This window comes from Diabrotica undecimpunctata, chromosome 7, assembly GCF_040954645.1.
Source record: "Diabrotica undecimpunctata isolate CICGRU chromosome 7, icDiaUnde3, whole genome shotgun sequence".
NCBI classification, from domain to species: Eukaryota; Metazoa; Arthropoda; class Insecta; order Coleoptera; family Chrysomelidae; genus Diabrotica; species Diabrotica undecimpunctata.
In genome coordinates, this window is record NC_092809.1 from 9,040,853 (window position 1) to 9,062,906 (window position 22,054).

Below are 22,054 nucleotides of genomic sequence, written 5' to 3' on the forward strand. Positions count from 1 at the left end.
CGCATAAATATGCACGTGTTTACCCGAAAATATGCAAATATTTTACAAAATATGCATACAAATAAATAAAAAAATCGTAAAATAGTAACAATTTTATTTAAAAAAAAAGTGTACATAACTAAATATTTCCTACTATTCATTAAGATTTACATTTATTTTAAGTAACTACATGATTTTTAAGTATGAATAAACTTATTTAGCATTATGGTAACAATAAATGACCAAGTGGTGTTCAAAATTTTCTAACAACAACTTGTGGCTTCTGTCTGAGTACATATATTTATATATGGAAAAACTTCGTTCAACATCAACTGATGTAACACGAGCATTTTTCAAACTAACCAAAACATTTGGTTCTAAATTAAATGTTTCCGAAATATTTCCAGCTAGAACACTGACTACTTCAGAAAGAATATGGTAACCTTTATTTTTTTCCATAGTAGCTTCAAATTTTTTTAAAATATCTTTTCCAATATTACCTCTAACGTTCCGACAACATGACGCAAATGCTGTACTTTCGAACAATGACAGTTTTGGTGATTCTAACTGAGTAATTGTTTTTTGAACAAAACTAAAATTTGATTTTATAAATGAAAGTTCTTGTTGAAGCAAGTTACTCTGAAAAGTTTGTTTAGAATCCAAAAGAGATTGGGAACTTTCATTTGTTAACGTATCAATTATGTTCTTTATTTTAACAAAATGATCTGCATAAAAATTAGCTGCTTCTAACCATGTTCCCCATCGCGTTAAAATAGGTTGTGGTGGAAGAGGAATGTTAGGTAGCATTTCTTTATAAAGTTGAATTCTTATAGGAGATTTAAGAAATACTTTTTTGACACTGGATATCATGGTATTTACAAGAGGAAACTTTTTTCGTATTTCCTCTGCAACTATGTTTAATCCATGCGCTACACAAGTAACATGTATTAAATCTGGGAAAAATATTTTTAAATTTTGTCCTGCTTTCACCATATAAGAAGAAGCATCCGATAAAATAAGCAGTAATTTATTAGAAGGAATAGTTGTCGGAAGAAAAAAAGTTGCTAATGTTTCTTGTATAAAACGCGAAATTGTTAAAGCATTTGTTTTCTCAAGTTGCTGGCATGAAATAAGATGAGATTTTGGTAAGGTATCTTCTTTAAGAACACCAATCAATAAATGAGCAATATACTTTCCTGAGGAATCAGTGGTTTCGTCTACAGATATGTAAAAATAATTATCTGCAATTTCTTCCTTAATATTAATTAACACCGACGAGTATAGCCCGTTCACATTATTTCTTCTTAGAGACCGATCACTTGGAACATTAAGTTTGCAATATTTTTTTAGAAACGAACTAAAATTTACATTTGCTAATTTTGAAAGCGGTATGTTTGCAGACACTAATGCGCGACACAAGTCTTCATTAAAAGTTTCTTGCTCATCTAATTTTTTTGAAGTAGATTGGAAACATTTAGCCATTGAAGTTTGATGTTTTCCTCCTATTTTTCCTTTTTTTGCAATGTGTGAAGCAGTTCTCACATGTTGGTCTATCTGAAATTTCTTCTCACATGCTATCTATAAATAAAAATAAAAACCTTTATTTTAACCCAACCTTTAAAATATAAAAATATACAAGGTGTTTTTGGTTAATCAAATAACTGGTTTGGAAAAAAAACACTCGCTAAGTGTTTTAAATGCAGTATTAATCCACAAATTAGTTTTTGTTACTAACCATTAGTACATCATATAACTTATTTTAAAATTCAACAAAAGTTTTTTTTTTGTTAATTCAATTACAATAAAAATAATTGTGTTTTAGAATAGCTGACTTCATAAAAAAAGTAAAGGTGAAAAATTTTTCTAAATACACACCATTATATTGTACCATGGACAATTTTTTCTCACTAAAGGAAGCTATTTTTCATTTAAAAACAACCTACGAGTACTAAATTTCAAGTAAATACGTTTATTGGTTTTAAAGTTATTGTTGTTATTAACTAAAACAATTTAATTTTTTTTAATTTTAACACCCTGTATCTCGAAAAGTAAATAAGTTTGACCCCTCATTAACTATATCGTTTTGTTCAATTTTTCGAGAAGTATCTACAGTCAAACGTTGTAAGTGTCATTTGGAAACACCCTGTATGTATGAAATATTAGATATTTAATAGAAAATATTAGATACTTACAATTTTGCCACAGACTGAACAGTAGATTTTTCCTATATCCATAGACAGCTCTTTATAAGGTTTAATCCAAGTTGAAGCACTGGTTGTTTTAGGCATTATAAAATCACAATCTTCCTTTTTGTTACGCACAACGAGTGTTTACGCTTTGAATATCAAAACAAAAATGATTTACAAATCTGAGCATCAAATTAGAAATGTTTAGGTACCTAATTCAATAAACTGGGAGATTTTGGAAAATCCCTAAATTAGGAACAAAACTATTAGCCGTTTACCTGCTGTTAAGATACAATAAATTGTAGGTAGATTTGGGGATTAGATCATAAAATGCAAATGAGCGAACCCTTAGCGATTATCCAATAACTGAATGCCTCAGTGACCGAGACTTTCTAAGAATGTTGAGGGCTACTTAAATTGATCTTCTTTGAAATTGTAAATGTTTTGTACCTGTAGAGATTACGTACTTAGATCATTTCTTGATTAAAATGACTACAAAATTTTATACAAGAATTGAAATAAATTGGTATGTTTAAAAATTTTCAAATACAGTATAAAAATCTGAACTTTTATGCACTTTATGCAAACTTTTATACAAATATGCCAAAATATGAAATATTTGCATAAAATATGCACAATATGCAAAATATGCAATATGCATATTTGCCGAAGTCTAGTAATAACTAACAGGTTAACGTCGAAGCTCAATAGCTATCAATCGGTAGAGCAGGCGGGATTCCGAAAGGGTTACAGTACAGCCGATCATCTTCTTACAGTCAGAACGCTAATAGAGAAAGCCAATGAATATCACTTATACATTGGCTTCGTTGATTATGTAAAGGCATTCGACTCCGTAGAACTTTGGGCAATAGAGGGAGCTATGAACAACTGCAGGATAGACTCCCGATACAGAATGCTCATACATAATATTTACAAGAAAGCTACAATGAAAATACAAATAGATGCGAAAACTAACGCTATACCAATCAACAGAGGAGTTTGCCAGGAAGATGTTATTTCAGCAAAGCTATTAACACTTGGACTGGAAGACGTGTTCAAAGACATCAATTGGACAGATAAAGGAATAAATGTTAATAGAAGAAAAGAGTCATTTGAGATACGCTGATGACATTGTAATATTCGCTACAAGTTTCGAAGAATTACAGACCATGATGACGCAACTATTTCAAGCTTCGGAAAAAGTAGGTCTTAAGACGAATTTAGAAAAAACAAAAATTATGACAAATACACCGAACATTAGAGAAATAACGTTGAACGACATAAAATTAGAAACAGCAAGCGAATACATCTACCTGGGACAGATAATTACAAATTACAAATACAAATACCTTGGTACAGACTTATACTTTGTCTATGTTAGCAGGTACATATGTCAAGCTTTTTATTAAGCTTTTTTTGTTTGAGTTCTTATAAATCTTCTGACATTTTAAATTTTGCTCTTCCTTTATTCAGTCTTACTAATTTTTTTCCTTCGGTGTTCCTATAAAACTCGTTCTCTTCTGCTTGCTTTTTCTAGTGGTTCTTTGCTTCAAATCTGCGTTATCTTATTACTATTTTTACAGATATAAAATATGCTTTACAAAATATTTTGTTGAGTATTGATGAAGATGAATACAGGATTCGATGATTATTATTATTCTATGTTCCTTCTTATTATTGTTCTAGGATTATTTTCCTTCTATGTGATCCTTAAATCTTGGTTTAAATGAGCAATTAGGTTTGTTTGTAATCAAGATAAACGTCAAATACGACAGCGCGACGTTATAAGTAAAATATGTTTTGATTAGTTAATCACCCATATGTCATAAAAGAATGTTAAACTCAGATATGTCAAAATTCATAGTTTTCATTTTCACCAAAAATTTATTTTTCTAATGTGTAATATCATCCCGATTCATTTAAGAAAGTTAATCTCCAAATATCCTTGTGTTACTATTACAAAAACCCAGTGCTATTGTAGTGAAGATTCATTTAAAAAAAGAGGAAAGGCTTTTGAAGAACATTACATAAGAAAACGGTCGGCGGAACAGCTTGCAGCTTTAAAGAAAAGTTTGCTGGAATCGAAACGAAGTTTTGTGAAAGATAAGGTGTTGAGTGAGAAAGAAGAAGCTGGTGAACACATCAAGGATGAATCTAAACTGAAAAAGGAGAATGGGGAGAAAGATCCTGATAAAACGAGCGAGCAAGAAGAAGCTGATGAAAAAATTAAGGATAAAACTAAACTGAAAAAGGAGAATGGGGATAAAGATCCCGAAAAAACATCGAATACTTAAAATTAGGCTACTATGATATTCAATAAATATGCAGTTTAAACGTATGTTATATATTTATATATTTTTTAATGGCATGCTAGGTATATACATTAAATGTAATATACGTCTTACGTCGCTTCGTTTGATTTGATGTGTCATATGCTAGGATTCGGCTAGTGGTTTATTTTGTACGCAGTCGGAGGTCTCCTTCAGGTAAATAAAGCAAATTCACCTTATAGTTTGTCTATTATTATTCATAGTGTCATGTAATATCTTGTACGTCCATATATGTTCATTAATAATGAAGATACTGTGTAGTGCCCTTTTGGTAGTCGCCTTGTTTGTTTTTTCTATCTTAATACATTCGATAAATCCTCCCCTTTCATCTAACGTATCACACGCTCCAATCGGACCAATAACAATGGAGATATAATGTAATATCCTTTTGACAATGGCGTCATGTGTGTTTTGTCTATCTCAACATATTCGCTATCCCCTTTCCTTTCCAATGATGTATCAAACATCACGATCTGATAAAATATACTACCCCCAGCACAAAACGCTAAAAAAAATGAGCAGAAAGATCATCCAACTGTAGTGACCGATAACTTTGGGCCCGTTTTATTCCGTTCAAACGTTTATTCCTCAAAATGTAATTCTGTATTGATTATCGACCAATCTATTTGCTAATTTCAATTCAAATAGTTACAGACGGAGGTCTATTTTTGATGCAGAGAAAACGAAAACGTAAATTTGGGTGTATTAACAACAACTTTCAATAGTTTATGACAAGAGTTTATAAATAGATAAAAGATAATATTAGCGTAAAATGTCCAAATAAATAGTAATTGAATATGCAAATACAAATAAAAGTTTCGACAATAACCGATAGTTGACGTAAATGTTAGAATTGTTAAGCGATAATGATTCCGTCACGAGTGGGTAAACACAGTATAAAGTTCAGACAAGTTTTTTATTAACTGCATTATATTGTTGACAACGACGTAATTGCCGTAAAATCATTATATGTACCTAATATAAAATCTATCGAATATTTTTGACGTGCACAGAACGCGTTGTGGATATAATGCGAAGAGCCACAATGCGAAACTACTAAGGTGTTTCTTGTACCAAGAAATACTACATTTCTTGGAGTTAATCGACCTCTATTAACATCCGGTACTCGAATCAAAACATTAGTCCCTTTTTTTAAACGAGTAAGTCTGTTATTTGACTCACAATTATCTTTGATGCCTGAACTCTTTTATGTGATTCTTCTCAGTAAAAGGGCAACAAGAGTTCGGCGTATTTTCCCATGTTAAATCCCATAAGAAATCGCTAAGGTCCATTCTGGTCATTTTTGGTTCATTTCGTTGTGAAGGCGCGACGGCTCGTCCGATCGTGACGTGTGAGGTATCGTCGGAAGGGAAAGGGGGTAACGAATACGTAGACACAGAAAAAAAACATGGTGGCATATTGCCAAAAGGACACTAAGCTTGTAACGTCTAAATGGCTCAACGTACAATAACGCGCAAGGTATCGATGGAAAGGTGAGGTGGTAACGAATATGTTAAGACAAAAAACAAACGCAAAGATAATGCCAAAACGGCACTATATAGTATCTTCTTTGATATTGATCAGATTGCAACGTATGAGGCGTCAAACTAAAGGTGAGAGGATAATGAATACGTTAAGATAAAAATAGACACAAAGACATTGCCGAAACGACAGCCACGCTATATTAATATACTTAAAACGTAGTTTCAACGCTTAAACATCAGCTAACAAATATCTGACGCGATCTAACATATAGCAGACGTATACATGACGCTATCTAAGGCATATCAGACGTATAGCAGACGCGTTCTAAGTCATATTAGACGTATAGCAGATGCATATCAGACGTATAGCAGAGGTATATCAGACTTATATAAGACGTACATCTTATTCAATATTCTCTTAGTTCTTTGGGTAATGAAATGTATTAGCCATTGTTTCTGAAATTAATAATGGTGACTTATTTGGGAGATACTCCAATATACCAAGTCACCTAGGGCTCGATAACACGGAAAGAGACCCAACGGAGCTCAATCCTTTTGATACCGTAGGTATCTGGGATGAGTGAATTTCCCCTTAGAGGGAGTGTGAACCGTATGGCTAAATCTGGATAGAAATATTTTTTTAAATTTGTAAAATAATAAGATTGAAACTACTTACTACACTTAATGAATCCACAGGGGCTCCTCGAGCTAGCAAATACTGAACAATATCCAGAAATCCTCCTTGTGATGCAAAGAACAAAGGTGTTGTACCTGTCTAAAATTCCAAAGTTGTTTTTAATAAAATTAATACGCAATAAAATAAATATATTAAAAAAAATACTTTTTAAATCAATTTCAACTAGATCACGTACATAAAAGAGAAAATAACTTTTAAGAGCAAATAATAAAGTAAAACATTTAGCTATCTATATATTCTATTTAATTAACAAACAGGAGTAAGGCCATAAGTTTCTTCCGTTTTTATCTCATCATCTTCTATTTTGTGTTATTTTCATATTTTTAGGTCTAGCAAGTTGTTTTAGTCATCTAACAATCTTAGTTGTGGTCCCTCTTTGTCCTTTAAAATTTCTTAGTCTCTCGATATATCTATTGTTTTTCTGTCTCACAGTCTCACGGTATGTATGCCCTGCAAGTTTTCATTTAAATTTTACTAATGTCTTTTTAATATTGTCCTTTATAAAATTTCATCCTTGAGAGTTATATGTGATGACAGGTAACACATTGAATGAAGACTCTTGTCCTCATACACTTCAGACAAATGATCCTGGGCTGTTTATTTGTACCGAATCACATTCTATGTAGTTTGCTTCTTTGTCTGATACTTATCTAATTTACTACTTTCGTTAGTAATTTATAAATAACGTTCAGTAAGGTAATGGGTTTGTAGTCCTTTAGATTTTATCTGTTTCCCTTTTTAATATTAATGGCGGCACTGCTTCCTATCAGTTGACATTTTTATTTTTATTTTTAATTATCTGATGAGGATTTCCTTTGGTAGTTTTAGTTCTGAATCGGAGAGGCAACCCGGGGGGCGGCTTGGGGGTTAACCCCCCCCCCCCCAGGACCCTATTCGGACACTGTTGCTCACACATTTTTTTAAGGACTCAAAATGGAGGTAACATCATAAAAAAAATTTTGGTGACCAACCAAACCCCCCCAGAAGCAAATTCTGGGTGCGCTACTGTCTTATTCTCATCATTTAAGTACTCTAACAATTATATTGATATGTTTGTTGATAGGATATAATCGATTTCGTATTCTACAAGTTCAAAAAATAAAACACCAGACTACAAAGTCAATACAGTTCTATAAATCAAAATATTTAAAATACTCTCTACCACTTCACTCAAATCAACTGACAATCACACTTCTGACAACAAAACGTTATAAATATAATTCCACCAAAGTTGGCAATTGGTTAGATGAACGTCTTTGTCACTGAATATATCTCCAAGTACAGAGAAACCTGTCTAAAACTGATCAAAACAGCTAAAAAAAATTGCTATGAGAATCGTCTGGGAAGCTCTAAAAATGTTACAAGAGAAACTTGGTCCATAATAAACGATCTTCGGAATAAAACTAACACAGCTCAAACTTTTTCTCTTCCAACCCTAAAAATCTAAACGAATACTTTGTTAATGTGAGTAAAAATATAACATCAGTTATTTTGCCATAACAAGATCTTATTTCCTATCTCCCCAATTCAAAAAAGGTCTCGAATTCATTCTTTATAAGACCAGTTGATAAATCTGAACTGAATCAGTGGTATTAAAAGCAAATCTTCCTGTAGTACTGGTGGACTATCCATAAAAATTTTCTTAAATTTCCCAAATAATCTGTTGGAAGTCCTGGTCTTACTAATTAACGATTCCTTTGAAAAAGGTATATTTCTAGAGTGCCTAAAAACAGCCATTATTATTCTTCTTCATAAGGGTGGTGAAAAATCTAATGTCTGTAAGTATAGACCAATTGCCTTACTACCGGTTCTATCCAAAATTATTGAGAGACTTATAAAAGCCCGACTTATGCCCTTTCTCGTTGAAAACAACATTTTATCAGAAGGTCAGTTTGGCTTTTTATCTAATAAATGTACCAGCGATGCTGTTTTCTGTACTACATGTGATTTTTTGTGATTATGCCAAATCTTTTGATTGTGTAAATCACAACATTTTGATAAAAAAAATAAATTTCTACGGAATTCGAGGTATTTCTTTGAATTGGATCCAATCTTACTTGAGGAACAGGAAACAATTAGTTAGAGCAAATGATACTGGCTCTAGTCACAAAAGTATTGTATGTGGAGTACCACAAGGTTCAGTATTGGGTCCTCTACTCTTTCTTATCTTAAAAATTTATGGAAAATTTTTCTTTTTGCTAATGATACCATTATTACCTAGAAGAACTCTTCATGCAATAAATCTACTTAAAATAAAAACCTGGCCCGACTCTAATTTAATCTCTTTTAACGTGGATAAGACAGTATCATTATCCTATAAAGAAGCTCTTCAACTCTTGCTTCTTAATAACAGCCAGATCAGTATCGTTGATTCTGTAAAATTTCTTGGTATTTTTACAGACAGCAACTTTAAATGGTTGCTGCTGTTCATATTGATTTAGAAGTAAGAAACTAGTCTCAGCCTGCTATGCAATAAGATCTGTTTCGAAGGAAATCAATGTAGCATCTTACAAAATAACATACTTTTCTTTGTTCGATTCTCATCTTTGATATGGGCTTTCTTTTTGGGGTTCTGGTACAGCTGCCCAATCTGATGTTATTTTTAAATTACAAAAAAGAGCAATACGGTATCTTTTTGGCCTCAGTAGAATAACACATTGCAGAAGCTACTTCAAAAATCACGGGATTTTAACTCTTCCCTCTTTATATATTCTTCACGCTGTTTGCTTAATTCTTAAACACCTTCATGTTTTTCCAGCAAGACCTAATCATGACTACTCCACCAGAAATTCAAGCTTTGATGTGTATTTGCCGATCCCGTCCACTGAGTTAGTAAAGAAATCTTTATATTCGGCAAAAATATTATACAACCACCTCCCTTTGCAACTTAAATCTACAACTTCTTTCCTTAAGTTCCGTAACTTGACAAAAACATATATATCTGAAACACCATAAAGTTCATAAGGTTTTATTATGCAATTTGCAAAATAGTGAAATTTTGCAGTGGATTGTGTATTTTATTATCTTTTATTTTGTGATATTGACGATTTATGTGATTTTAGTAAATTTTAAATTGTTATTGTTATTTTTTTGACTTTTTGTAAGCTTTGTCCATAAAATTGTACAATTTTCAGTGACGATAAAGCATATTTCTATTCTATTCTATATGAATTGAATAGATTCTTTACTGTATTGGTGCATCTAACACAGATTAAAAAGTAAGTGATATTATGGACGGATATGCCCACCGTGGAGATAAGTTTTGGTTGTAAAATTGCTTCAGATGTGAAATGCACCAGATAAACAACACAGTTACTATTAAAAATAGAATAAAATTCTTACTATTCTTTTAGCCCTTGGATCTGCTCCTTGTTCTATCAATTCCTTTACACACTCGTAGTGTCCATTAGCAGCTGCTAATATTAGAGGAGTAGTTCCGTCCTGAAAAAAAAAACGTAATTTAGTTTAGTTTTATTTGCAAAATACAGATTGCCATGATGGTCACCAACATCCGAAACGAATAGGCACTAGAAGAAGAATTTAGTTTAATTTAGGTTTAAATAAGATTTAAGAATATTCATCAAATATCTTTAAAAATATTCCTCAAATTATCTACAATAAAAATTAAACTAAAAATATTACTTATTAAGCGAATAGAGGACAATCACAATAATATTGTAACCAGAAATTGTAAAATTCCAGGATTCCGAAGGACCAGACGAAAAAGAGCTCTTCTATGATGTACCAAAAATCTACAGATTTGAAAATTCCCGAAAATGGGCAAAAAAACTGAGTGTAGCCTACTTTTAAAACATCCATTAGTGATTTAAAATAATTTATGTGTAAACCCTACAAATACTACTATTTCTATTTTTTATATTATTAATACATGCTGAAAAAGTATTTACAGAAATTTAGAAGTATAGTAAAAATTAGAGAAATGACAATAGCCCAATTATAAAGAATTATTTTAAATGTGTGATCTATTTCACGACTTGATTGGTGTTGAAGGTAACCATGGTTGGGAATGAATTGAGCGCTATTATATGTAACACTTATAAATAATGAATGCAACTTGTTTTTATTAAGTAAAATAAATATTCTACTAATTTATACAAATTTAGTGAATAATTAATGGTAGATCAAAAAAAAGTTCCTTAGATAACACATTTTATCATTTTTAGTATGCTGTTGGCCTTGCTACTTCTCATAACAACCTCATATTTATTATATTTTTGCATAAGTCCAACAGTTACACTTCCAACCAACCTGTTTTCAAAAAATACAATATAGTAATTTCCACAGTATTCTTTATTTTATTTCAACTCAGTTACTAAGAATTAATTTAACAAGGCGGTTTCAACTTCTAATTTCTTTGACTGATCTTTTAAATTAATTATGTACTGTATAATTGTTTGATTATATAACTTATTAGGATTTCTTGTTAGAGTTTTGCGGTGAGTATTTGACGCTTTGTCAAATTTCAATATCTTAAAGACGGATAACAGATATCTATAACAGACCACGGCGGATCTGTTTTGAGGTGGATGTGAGAGGTGACATTCGGATTTGCAGAAATAGTTAGGTGATAACTTCATTAAAAGCAAATAAACGGACCGCTTGGAATGCATATATCTAATTACTAATTGCAACTTAAAATAATACGGTGTACGTATGTCAGCGATTTTATGTCGTTCTCTGAGACTACATAATGATAATAAGGCTTTGTGGTTCTTCAGTTGTTATTCTGACTTTACAGTTAAATGTTAATTGAAAATGGAAATTCGAAAAACATATCGACAATCTAGTAAACCGCATGCCTGAGAGTTTTGGCAACACTGATCTCCATAAGCCTAATGTTATTTTCTTAACGTGGAACGCTGTATAGTTAAAGTAAATCGTTTTAATAAAAAGCATTAGCGTTTTAAGATAAGATAAAAATTATCTATGTTCGTTTCGATAAATTTCAGTAAATATAATAATTGGTTCCCTTAGTTTTGATAGAGACATAACTGAAGTATAAGTTAAAATGTCTAATACTTGTGATAAAACCGAATACGTTTTAAAATGCAAAGATTGTAATAGATTCTTTAAATCTTATAAGGAGCTACAGGCTCATGTTAAAGTTATCCATGATGTTCAGTGCCAATTGTATGATAAATCGTTTGGATCTGTTAAGGAAATGGAGTATCACGACAGAATCGAACATTTGGCCAAGAAATGTCCATATTGCGATAAACTCTACCTATCAGATGAGCATATTCAGCAACATATTAAATACAAACATCATTTCCAATGCGAACTGTGTGATCAATATTTTTTTTCCTATGAGCAACTAGATCATCATGACAGATACGTACATTTAACAATTGAATGTCCAAAATGTAATAAATTATTCTTCAGAAGCGATCTGGGTCTACTTAACCATATTAAAGGGAACCATCTCGATTTTTGTTGCCATGTTTGTAGTAAATGGTTTTATTCCCGAGAGCTCAAAAATTTTCACGTCAGACAGAAACATCAAACGTTCTACGCATTTGAGTGAGGTATGTATGTCTCCAAATATACTTGTTAATTCGATACCAATATTATGTTGTTGGTTAGCATTGTAAAAAAACTGTTTAAATCGGTTAAAATTTGAAATTTTGTTTCAGGTGCATATGTTTAATATTTCTATTTTCTTATTATACGATACATTTCAAATGAAGAATAAGGAGCTGAAGGAAGACACAAATAATTTAAAAATGTTATAAAGATTTTTAAAAAGTGCAAAAAGGTAAAATAACTGTTTATAGTCCAGGAAAATAAGTTTTTTGTCGGGACACTTGATCAGGTTGCAAATGGGTTTTTTGGATATCATATACCTAACACATTAGAAATACAAAAATACCCGTTACCCGTTTAAACCTCTACAGGTAAAAATAGTGTAATTTGATATATTATTTAAAATACTTGTACAGTATTTGTAGAGTACTCATCTTTTAGTAGATGGGCAAAGGTTTAAAATGGCAGTTTTTGAATTTTGGACCGATCATTTATTGCTTCGGAAATTGCAAAATAAGGCTAAAATTTTGAAAATCAGGAATTTACTTTTGCAAAAATAACCCTAAGTATTTAATATTGCATGCAAAGTTGAATTCTTATATTGCACAAAATTCGACAATTAGTTTTTGTTTGTCCTACAGATCTTTTTTGCAATGTTATTGCTCCGAAAATAATAACGATACAGCGATTCTGCGGAGACCACATGAAAGAAGAAAACTTACATTTTCAACATATTTAAAAAAAATCAATAAAAGTCATTTTTAACATTGCAAAAATATTTTACAAAAGTAGAGACATTTTTGGCTTATAAATAATTTGAATAACTTTGTTAATATTGACTGTAGACTAAATCCACTTTGATATTTGAAAAGCTGGTATTTTCCACGTATTTAAAAAATAATTCGCCTAGATTAATTAGGGTCAAAGTCAGCCACTTTTTTTTTATTTAATTCACAGCTATTTTCTTTATATCAATTAAGCAACCTAACTAGCGCCATTTTGAAAAAAATTAATTGGTTCTTCAATTTATACATTTATATTCAATGAAACATTATAGGTATTTAGTATAATGTATATTCTAGCTTTAGTTTATAACATAACTAATATGCAGTACATTCAACCAACTGACAACTCTAAACGATTAATGGAATTCACAGAAAACCTTTCGTTGTAGTAAAAGGCACGGTAAACTGCACTGGAGTTCTCTATAATCTTTTTAATTACTTACTTTGTTTAGAATATTTTTTTTATTTAGAGAATATCATCGACCAAATGGCTAATGGATTACATTAGGTACAATTACTGCATTACAATTTGGTTTATTAAATATTGTGGTACTTATTAATGTCTTTCAAGAAATTCAGAGTATTGTTAAAGTTACAGTCTGTACCTAGAGCTTCTAGAAGTGTTCCTGGTATCTTGTTGTTACTTCCTTGTTGATTGTAGAGGGGACATTCACATAGTATGTGCATTATTGTTAGTGTCGTATTACACGTTTCACATCGCGGCGGTTCGCACTTTTTAATTAAGTAATCATGCGTTAACCTAGTATTCCGAGTCTGAGGCGCGTTACTATTATTTCTTGGCTTCTTGACTTAGGTAACACATTCCATGTCTCTATGCTGGGTTTCACTTGTTTTAATTTTGAGTTCGACACTTTTTTATTTTTTTACTACTACTACTAAGGATTTCCACAGTTTTCACTGTCTTCCTTCACTCAACCGTTTTCTCCAATTTTCCCTGTCATTCCAGTCTCCATCTCGCAGGGTTCTTTTCTCCATAGCCTCGTCGATTTCATCTCTGAATGACCTTCGGGGTCTTCCTCTCTTTCTTCTTCCAATCGGGCTCCATTCTGTAATTTTGTTTATCCAGCGTCCTCTGTCCGCTCTTCTGACGTGGCCGTACCAGGATAGTCTCTTCTCCTCTATATAGTCGATTATGTCTGATTGCACTCCAATTCTCCGCTTAATCTCTGCGTTTTCAATTCTGTCTCTTTTTGTAAGTCTACAGCTTCTCCTCAGGAACTCCATTTCTACTGCTCTTATTCTACCTCTATTTCTCTTGTTTATTGTCCAGTTTTCGGACCCATATGTCAGGATACTTCTTGTCAGGGTGTTATATATTCCCTTTTTTGTCTTTATCGTAATGTTCTTATCCCACAACACTGAGTTTAGTTGTCTTATACAGTTTCTTGTTTGTCTCAGTCTGTTGTTTATATCTTCTTCTGTTGTTCCCTGGTTCGATATTATGGTTCCTAAATACTTGAATTTATCTGTTCCATTTTTTTATCTTTATCTTTTATTCTTTTATAAAAAGGTTTAACATAACGGTAATTTGCGTTGAGGTTTGGGAAATTATCAGTAAAAGTATTTCTATAGACAGAATTCTTTGCATTATCCTTAATTTTTGTTGCATAAGTTAGACTAAGGTAAGCTCTTCTATCATTTAATGACAATTCATTTACTTCGCAAAGTAAACTTTCAATCGGTGTTGTACAAAAAGCTCCTAGACATATTCTGAGTGCTGTGTTGTTAATAGTGTCGAGCTTTTTAACTACTGATTTCGATGCTGAGTCGTAAGCTATAGCTGCGTAGTCTAGCTGTGATGGTATAATAGTTCTGTATATAACTAACAATGTATTCCTGTCTGAACCCCAATTCTTGTGTGTTAGAATTTTTAGTAAATTTAATCTTCTGTAACATTTACATGTTAGATTATTGATATGTTCTTTCCAATTCAACTTTCTGTTAAAAGAAACTCCTAGCAATTTTAGCGAATCTTTTTGTTGTAGTGATTGGTTATATAGATATAATGAAATTGGTGTAGTGACTTTGTTTTTAGAAAATACCATATATTTAGTTTTAGTTGTTGAAGAGATAAATCCAGTTTCCTGTGACCATTTTCAATATCTAACAAGAAACTCTGTGCAAGTTGTGAGAGGTTGTTCAGAATAATTTTGCCTGTACGATCAGAGTTAATTTGTATAAAATGAGGAGCAAAAATTCAAGTGGAATTTTAAATATTATTGTTTATTGGTGAACTATATAAACTGTTGGTTTTTCATTACGTTTCGAAATTTACAGTAACTCTGATTTAAAGGCGTATTCGGGAAAATTGATATTATTTTTAACTAACCAATTTTTTATGCTTGGTACGTTCCACGACTGTTTTGGTTGTTTCTCCAAAATCTACAAATGGTAAGGTGCATTATCTAGAACTATAACTGATGGTTCACTCAGATTCGGTAACAATTTCTCCTCAAGCTATTTAACAAACATATTTGCATTCATGTTTTCATGGTAATCAGCAGATTTTGATTTTGAAGAAAAAATCAAATCTGCGTTTTCTATAAAGCATTCTTTCCCTCCTGCATGAAGAATGATGTGTCTTTTGTCTTTAAGTCTAGTATATTCTCTCAAAAATTTTATTATTTTGAGAACCACACTACTCCTTTCGCATAAAAGTAACCTATTATTTTTTTTTTAATTTAATCCTAAATCTCTCAACACTTTCTAAAGGCTAGTACTCTTATTTTGGCCATTTAAGTATCTAAACTGACATGTTGATTGTTTTCACACATTCGATACAAAATATTGCGAATTTCAAATTTTTCTTCATCAGGTAAGTCTATGCTCCTAGAATGTTTATGAGTTGTTTTCTTGTCTTTGTGATACTCAGTCACAGTAAGATGTTCTTGAGAATCTCTGACAGTCTTCATTGCAGTTTTTAGCTTGAAACTACACGTTTGCATTACAATATACTGAGTTTAGATCAATATGACAGAAACTTTCTAACTGTTGTGCTTGAGACGTAAAATATAATATAACCGCTTAAGTTGGTTGAATGTACTATATATATATATATATATATATATATATATATATATATATATATATATATATATATATATATATATATATAAGTAAAAAGTAATGGCATGTCTCGCAAAACAGATAATTTTGTATAAATATAACAATGAATAGAAGTTAACGATGGTTATTCCCCATAAGCCATAAAGTGTTCCGTAAGCCGGATTTGCGCCATGAAAAGGACAATAAAAATAGTTAATAAATAAATGATTGTTCGGAATATGTAAATACCCAGTAGAAATTAAGTGTCCTTGTAGAAATAATATGAATTAGGAAAGTTTGTAGGTATTTTTGATTTTATGTGGGAGTGGTATGCAAATTTCTGATTGGCCGAGAATTTGGAAAGTGATGATGGGTGTGTATAATGAGAGGTTGGATGAATGGATAGAGGAGATGAGAGAGTCAGTTAGTTCCAGTTTCTTAAAGTGAATGGTTGGTTTTCGAGGTGGTATCCAAGGGTAGTAAGTGATAAAGAATAAGTTGTGAGTTGGTGAAGTAATTGTGTCCGACGGTAGCTGATCTGGTACAAATTTGTAAGTAAACTTTTCCTACTTGTATTCTACGTATCGCTGTTTATTTCGGAACGAGAGATTAAGTTTGGCGAGAGGAAAAGAGGCTGTCATCCTTGGAAAGGTACGTGCATTCGAAGGAGAGCATTGAAGACACTAAATTGCAATATCTTGTTTAATATTGCCAATTACATAGGAGGCTGCTGAGAACTGATAGTTCATTTTGCATAGAACAAGGAATTGGACAACTCAAGGCAGAGGAAGCGTTTCAACGGGAGAAACATTCATAATATATTAAATTTGAGAATTTTGGGTTAAAAAATATTATATCATATTAGTAACGTGTGAATAAGTTGTCGATAGTCGAAGGAGATCAAATTTGTTCTGAGAGGGGACACGGAGCTGTGGAGAGAATTGGATAATTCATACAAATTTTCTTGGTACAATCGTTATATCAAAATTGCATTAGGAAGGACACTGAATATTATTTGATTTGTTTATGTAGAATAATAAGTTGTATCTTAGATTGTAGTTGTATTATATTATCCATGCATTATTAAAGGTTCACGTACGTAGAACGAATTTTGTTTGATAAACATTGTATGCTAATAATTTTTGGAGGTATTTTAATCAGTTTATTTTATTACATTATTTTCATATCATATTATGTTGTTTTATTCCGTTAATCTTTGGACCTAACCCATCAGCTGTAAAGTATAGATATTAAAGAACGAGTAAAACCTGAGATAACAAAATTGAAAGGTGTGATATAAATCATCAATCAAAAATTTTAATAATGTTTTATATATATTTTTTGTAAAGTTTTAAAATTAAAATTCTAGATATCACATTAATATATATATATATATATATATATATATATATATATATATATATATATATATATATATATATTATATTTTATATGTATTTTAATTTCTACGTTTTTCTGCAGAATTGTTTTCCATGTATTTGGGAGTCTTCGGGCATCATCTCTGGTATATAAATTTTTTGGATGTTTTTCGATCTCTATGGCTTCTCTGATTACACGTTTGGCCTTATTTTCGATGTTGGCTAGCATTGTTGTTCCATTTAAGTTTATTTTGTGTCCTGTGTTTATGGCATGTTGCGCATGTTGTTCCATTTATCGCAGTCTTCACACGGGATCCTGTATACGCCTTGATTTTCCAATTAAGGATTAACATTAAAAAGAGTTTATTTATGGCTTATTTTAAATTAAAACGCAAAATAATAAAATTTAAAAAAAATTAATCAGCCAACATAACCTCAAAATGTGACGTATTTGATTTTAATTAAATATTTGAGTTTTAATTAGTGTTAAAACAACCGGCCCTCAGAGTCGTATCAGTTTTTTTAGGAACCAGCTGTACCTTACCAAAAGTAAGCCGTTTAAGTATCGTTTTATTCTTCTTCTTCTTTGCGTGCCATATCAGAATTATCCGACGTTGGCGATCACCATTGCGAAGGCTTCTCGGTCTTCTGCAATATGGAATAATTGTCCTGCATTTGATATCCGAGTCCATTCACGAATGTTTTTTAACCAGGAAACTTGTTTTCTTCCTACACCTCTACGGCCCTCTATTTTGCCTTTAAGGATCAGTTGTAATATTTTACAGCGACTTCCCCTTACTATATGTCCCAGATAAGGCATTTTTTGATGTTTAACAGTCTTTAGCAGTTCTCTATCTTTGTTGACGCTCCTTAGTACTTCTTCATTAGTTTTCCTTGCTGTCCAAGGTATCTTCAGCATTCGTCTATGAACCCACATTTCCAATGCTTTAATTTTGTTCATGATCGATACTTTTAGCGTCCAAACTTCTGCACTATACAAAATTACGGACCAAACCATTCTTTGCCTTAGTTCTAAACTGAGATGATTATTCCAAAAAAATGACTTCATTTTCATAAAAGTAGTTTTAGTCATTGCTATTCTACGTTTTATTTCTATGTCTGGATCTTTTTGGTCCGTTATCACAGTTCCCAAATATGTCATTTTGTAAACTTTCTCAACTTGGACTCCGTTTAATTAAAGCTTTGCATTGGGATGTGGGTCACGACTAAACACTAAAAATTTGGTTTTGTTTATTTTAATGCCCATTTCCTCTCCTACCTCGTGAATACGATCAAGCGGAATTGGAGACATTCAATATTATCTGTCAGAATTACTGTATCGTCTGCATATCTAATCAAATTAAATAGTTCCCCGTTGATTTTTATTCCATATGGTTGTCTCTCAAGTGCCTTTTTAAATAACTGGTCCGAGTAAACAATGTTGGCAACAAAATGCAACCTTGTCTGACTCATCGTTGTATAGAGATTTCATCGGTGTGGTTATCTCCAATTTTTACGATAGCAGTTTGATTTCAGTACAAATTTTTAATGACACGAATATCCTTGTCATTTATTCCGATATTTTTCAGTATTTGCATTAATTTTACATGCTGTACTTTATCGAATGCCTTTTCGAAGTCCACGAAACATGCAAATACATCTTTTCTTTGGTCACGGCATTTTTGTAATAGGATGTTAAGGGCAAAAAGTGCCTCCCTGGTTCCCATAGCATTTCTAAAACCAAATTGGGTATCTTCGAGATCTTCTTCGCATTTGCGTCTAATTCTGTTGTGAAGTATTTTAGGAAAATTTTAAGAGAGTGGCTCATTAGGCTAATTAATCGATATTCTGAGCATTTTCTCGCATTGTGTTGTTTAGGTATTGCGACAAAGATGAATTTGAGCCAATCTGTGGGAATCACTCAGGTGTTTTTGTACTTGTACTTTTATGTTATCATCCTCTATTAGTTTCAGCAACTCAGTTGGTGTATCATCTAGACCACAAGCTTTTCTAATTTTGGTATTATTTATAGCGTGTTCTACCGAATTTCATAATTTCTGGGCCGTCAGTACAGTTTTGGTAGAATTCAGCAATATTATTCCTGTCATCTTCAAACAACTCTGATATATATATATATATATATATATATATATATATATATATATATATATATATATATATATATATAGCTGCCATACTTTTTTTATTTCGTGTTCATTTACAATAATTTCGTTATTATTGCCAACGAGTACAGAGGGAACTCGTTTTTTAAATATGTTACTCATTTCTTTTAGTTTTTTGTGCACATTAAATAAGTCGTGTTTAGATATTACATCCTCCATTTCGTCGCACCTTTCTCTCATCTATTTTTCTTTGGCTAATTTGATCTCCTTTTTATTCTTCTCTGCAGGTGTCTATATTCTGTTTCACTAGATTTTATCAGTCGACGTTGTTCCATTAATTTCAAGATGTCGTCTGTCATCCATTTATTTTTCTTGATTAAATTTTATTACTTTTACTGTAAATAGCGTTTTTGGATTATGTCTGATCATGATCGAAAGAAACAAAAAATTGTGTCAACATGTGTAATAACAAAATAAGAAGAAGGTACAGAAAAGTAAAAATGTAACAATTAAACTTTTTCTTATATGTATAAAGATTTTGTTAAATTAAATTAAGCAGTCGTTATACTTTATTTTTATTCGATCCTTATGTGGAGTAATACTAATTCTTATTTAACACTTAATTATGAAAGTTTCGATAACCATATCCGTGATCGACATCTCTTGGGATAATAAAACCATAAAAACAAATTTAATTTTTCCTGTTCTGATTCAATCGACCTTGATTTCATCAAAAGTATGTTAACTATCGTAGAATGAATTTTCTATAAATGCTCGTATAAGTTCTATCGGTGCAAATATTGCGAAAACAAATACAGAATGTCTCGATACAATTACAAATCACCTTACTGAATATTATGCCATTTCTTTTCGTCTTTTCTGTCGTAAATAATCATAAACTTGATTGTAATTACCTACTAGGTTCAGCGGTTTTTTCTTACGAACGGATAGAAAGTTTTGATCATTACTCATCAGCGCAGGCGGTACAAGAGAAAAAAAAGGGGCCACCTCTACATAAAAAACGCTAGAATTTTTTTTATTTCGACACAAAAAAGTCCAACACAAAAAATTCGCGTGATTATTAGCGACATAAGCGTACACCAATTTTAATGTAAAATTTGTAAAATAGACTACATTTACGAATATATTACGAAATAAGTGTTTGACAGTTATATTGATATTACAGATAGATTTATATTTTTTTTCAGAAATTTGTTAGTAAGGTTTGTGTATCGCAATCGGAAGCGATTGATTTTAATTCGGTATTCTTTCTTATTGTGTATTATTTGGACACTGCGCGCGTTGCTGCGTCACCAATTAAAATAAATTTGAAGAAAAGACGTTTCATTTTGAGTCATTTTATTGATTTTGTTCATTTACAAAAAATTGTGACATTGCAGCGTTTCGTTTCAATTCGATATTTATTGAAGTGCTGTGGGATACACAATATTTCTTGTTTTTCCTTCTGGTGCGTAAACAAATAAATCAAAAGGTTTTCCGAAGCGTGAGCAGGCCACGTAGAGCTTGCCCATGTGAGAAGCATGGATTCTCTAAATTTAACCCACACACTTCCAACGATTGTCGTTGTGCTTTGTTGATAGTAATTGCGAAAGATAGTCTCACTTGGAACTGTAAACGTTTGAATTTGAACGGTATATCTGTCAATATATGAAATTCATTAGAATGACAGTGGCGCCATCTGTCGAAAATTGGTCGTACCATCGATCAAAAACACAATCGAGGGAATCTAATCGTTATGAAAAGGAGACCAAAATTCATAAAAGTGGCCTCTTCGAATATATACAAGAAACACCACGAGACAAACCTGAAAAATGATCAAGGCGACTACGTACATACCCAGGAAGAACTAGCTAAAATCTGGACAGATTAAGCTTCGTCCCTCTTTGCAGACAACAGACCGAATCTGCCAACTACTAACCTATCTACAGAAACTTTGTCCGGTCCTCCGATTATTCGCGCCGAGGTGGAGTACGCTATAAAAATAGCAAAACTGGGCAAGGCCCCTGGGCAGGATGGCATTACTACGGAAGCCCTAAAACTGTTGGATGATGACAACATCGACACTCTGGTAACAATCTTCAATGCCATATATGACACCGGCCACATTCCAACGGATTGGCTTTGTTCAACCTTCATAATGATCCCTAAATCACAAAGAGCGACAAGGTGCAAGGACCACAGACTGATTAGCTTGATGAGTCATTTACTTAAAATATTTCTTCGCATACTCCACACAAGAATGTTCAGAAAACTAGAAGAGCTGAGCGGCGAGACACAATTTGGCAAATTTGGTTTCAAGAAGGGACTCGGGACGCGCGAAGCATCATTCTGCTTGAATACCCTGGTACAAAACTGTATGGACCAACGAAAAGATATAGTCATCACATTCCTCGACTACGAAATAGCTTTTGACACCGTAAAACACGATGAAATAATAAAAATGCTACACAATACTGATAT

At 32.0% G+C, this 22,054-nt stretch overlaps 1 protein-coding gene and 1 long non-coding RNA gene across 2 annotated transcripts in view; one reads left to right on the plus strand and one right to left on the minus strand.

Annotated features, from left to right (window-relative positions):
• LOC140444952 (uncharacterized) overlaps positions 1 to 22,054 on the minus strand; it is an 85,461-nt gene that overhangs the window by 23,039 nt on the left and 40,368 nt on the right. Inside the window, exons 3-4 of the mRNA XM_072536669.1 lie at positions 10,019 to 10,117; positions 6,656 to 6,754 (exon numbers count right to left, since the gene is read on the minus strand). Coding sequence (XP_072392770.1) covers positions 6,656 to 6,754; positions 10,019 to 10,117 — 198 coding nt within the window. The remainder of the gene's footprint in view (positions 1 to 6,655; positions 6,755 to 10,018; positions 10,118 to 22,054) is intronic.
• On the plus strand, positions 11,233 to 17,260 carry LOC140444951 (uncharacterized). The gene is made up of 2 exons (XR_011951351.1): positions 11,233 to 12,222; positions 12,331 to 17,260. It is a non-coding gene; the product is annotated as an uncharacterized lncRNA (long non-coding RNA).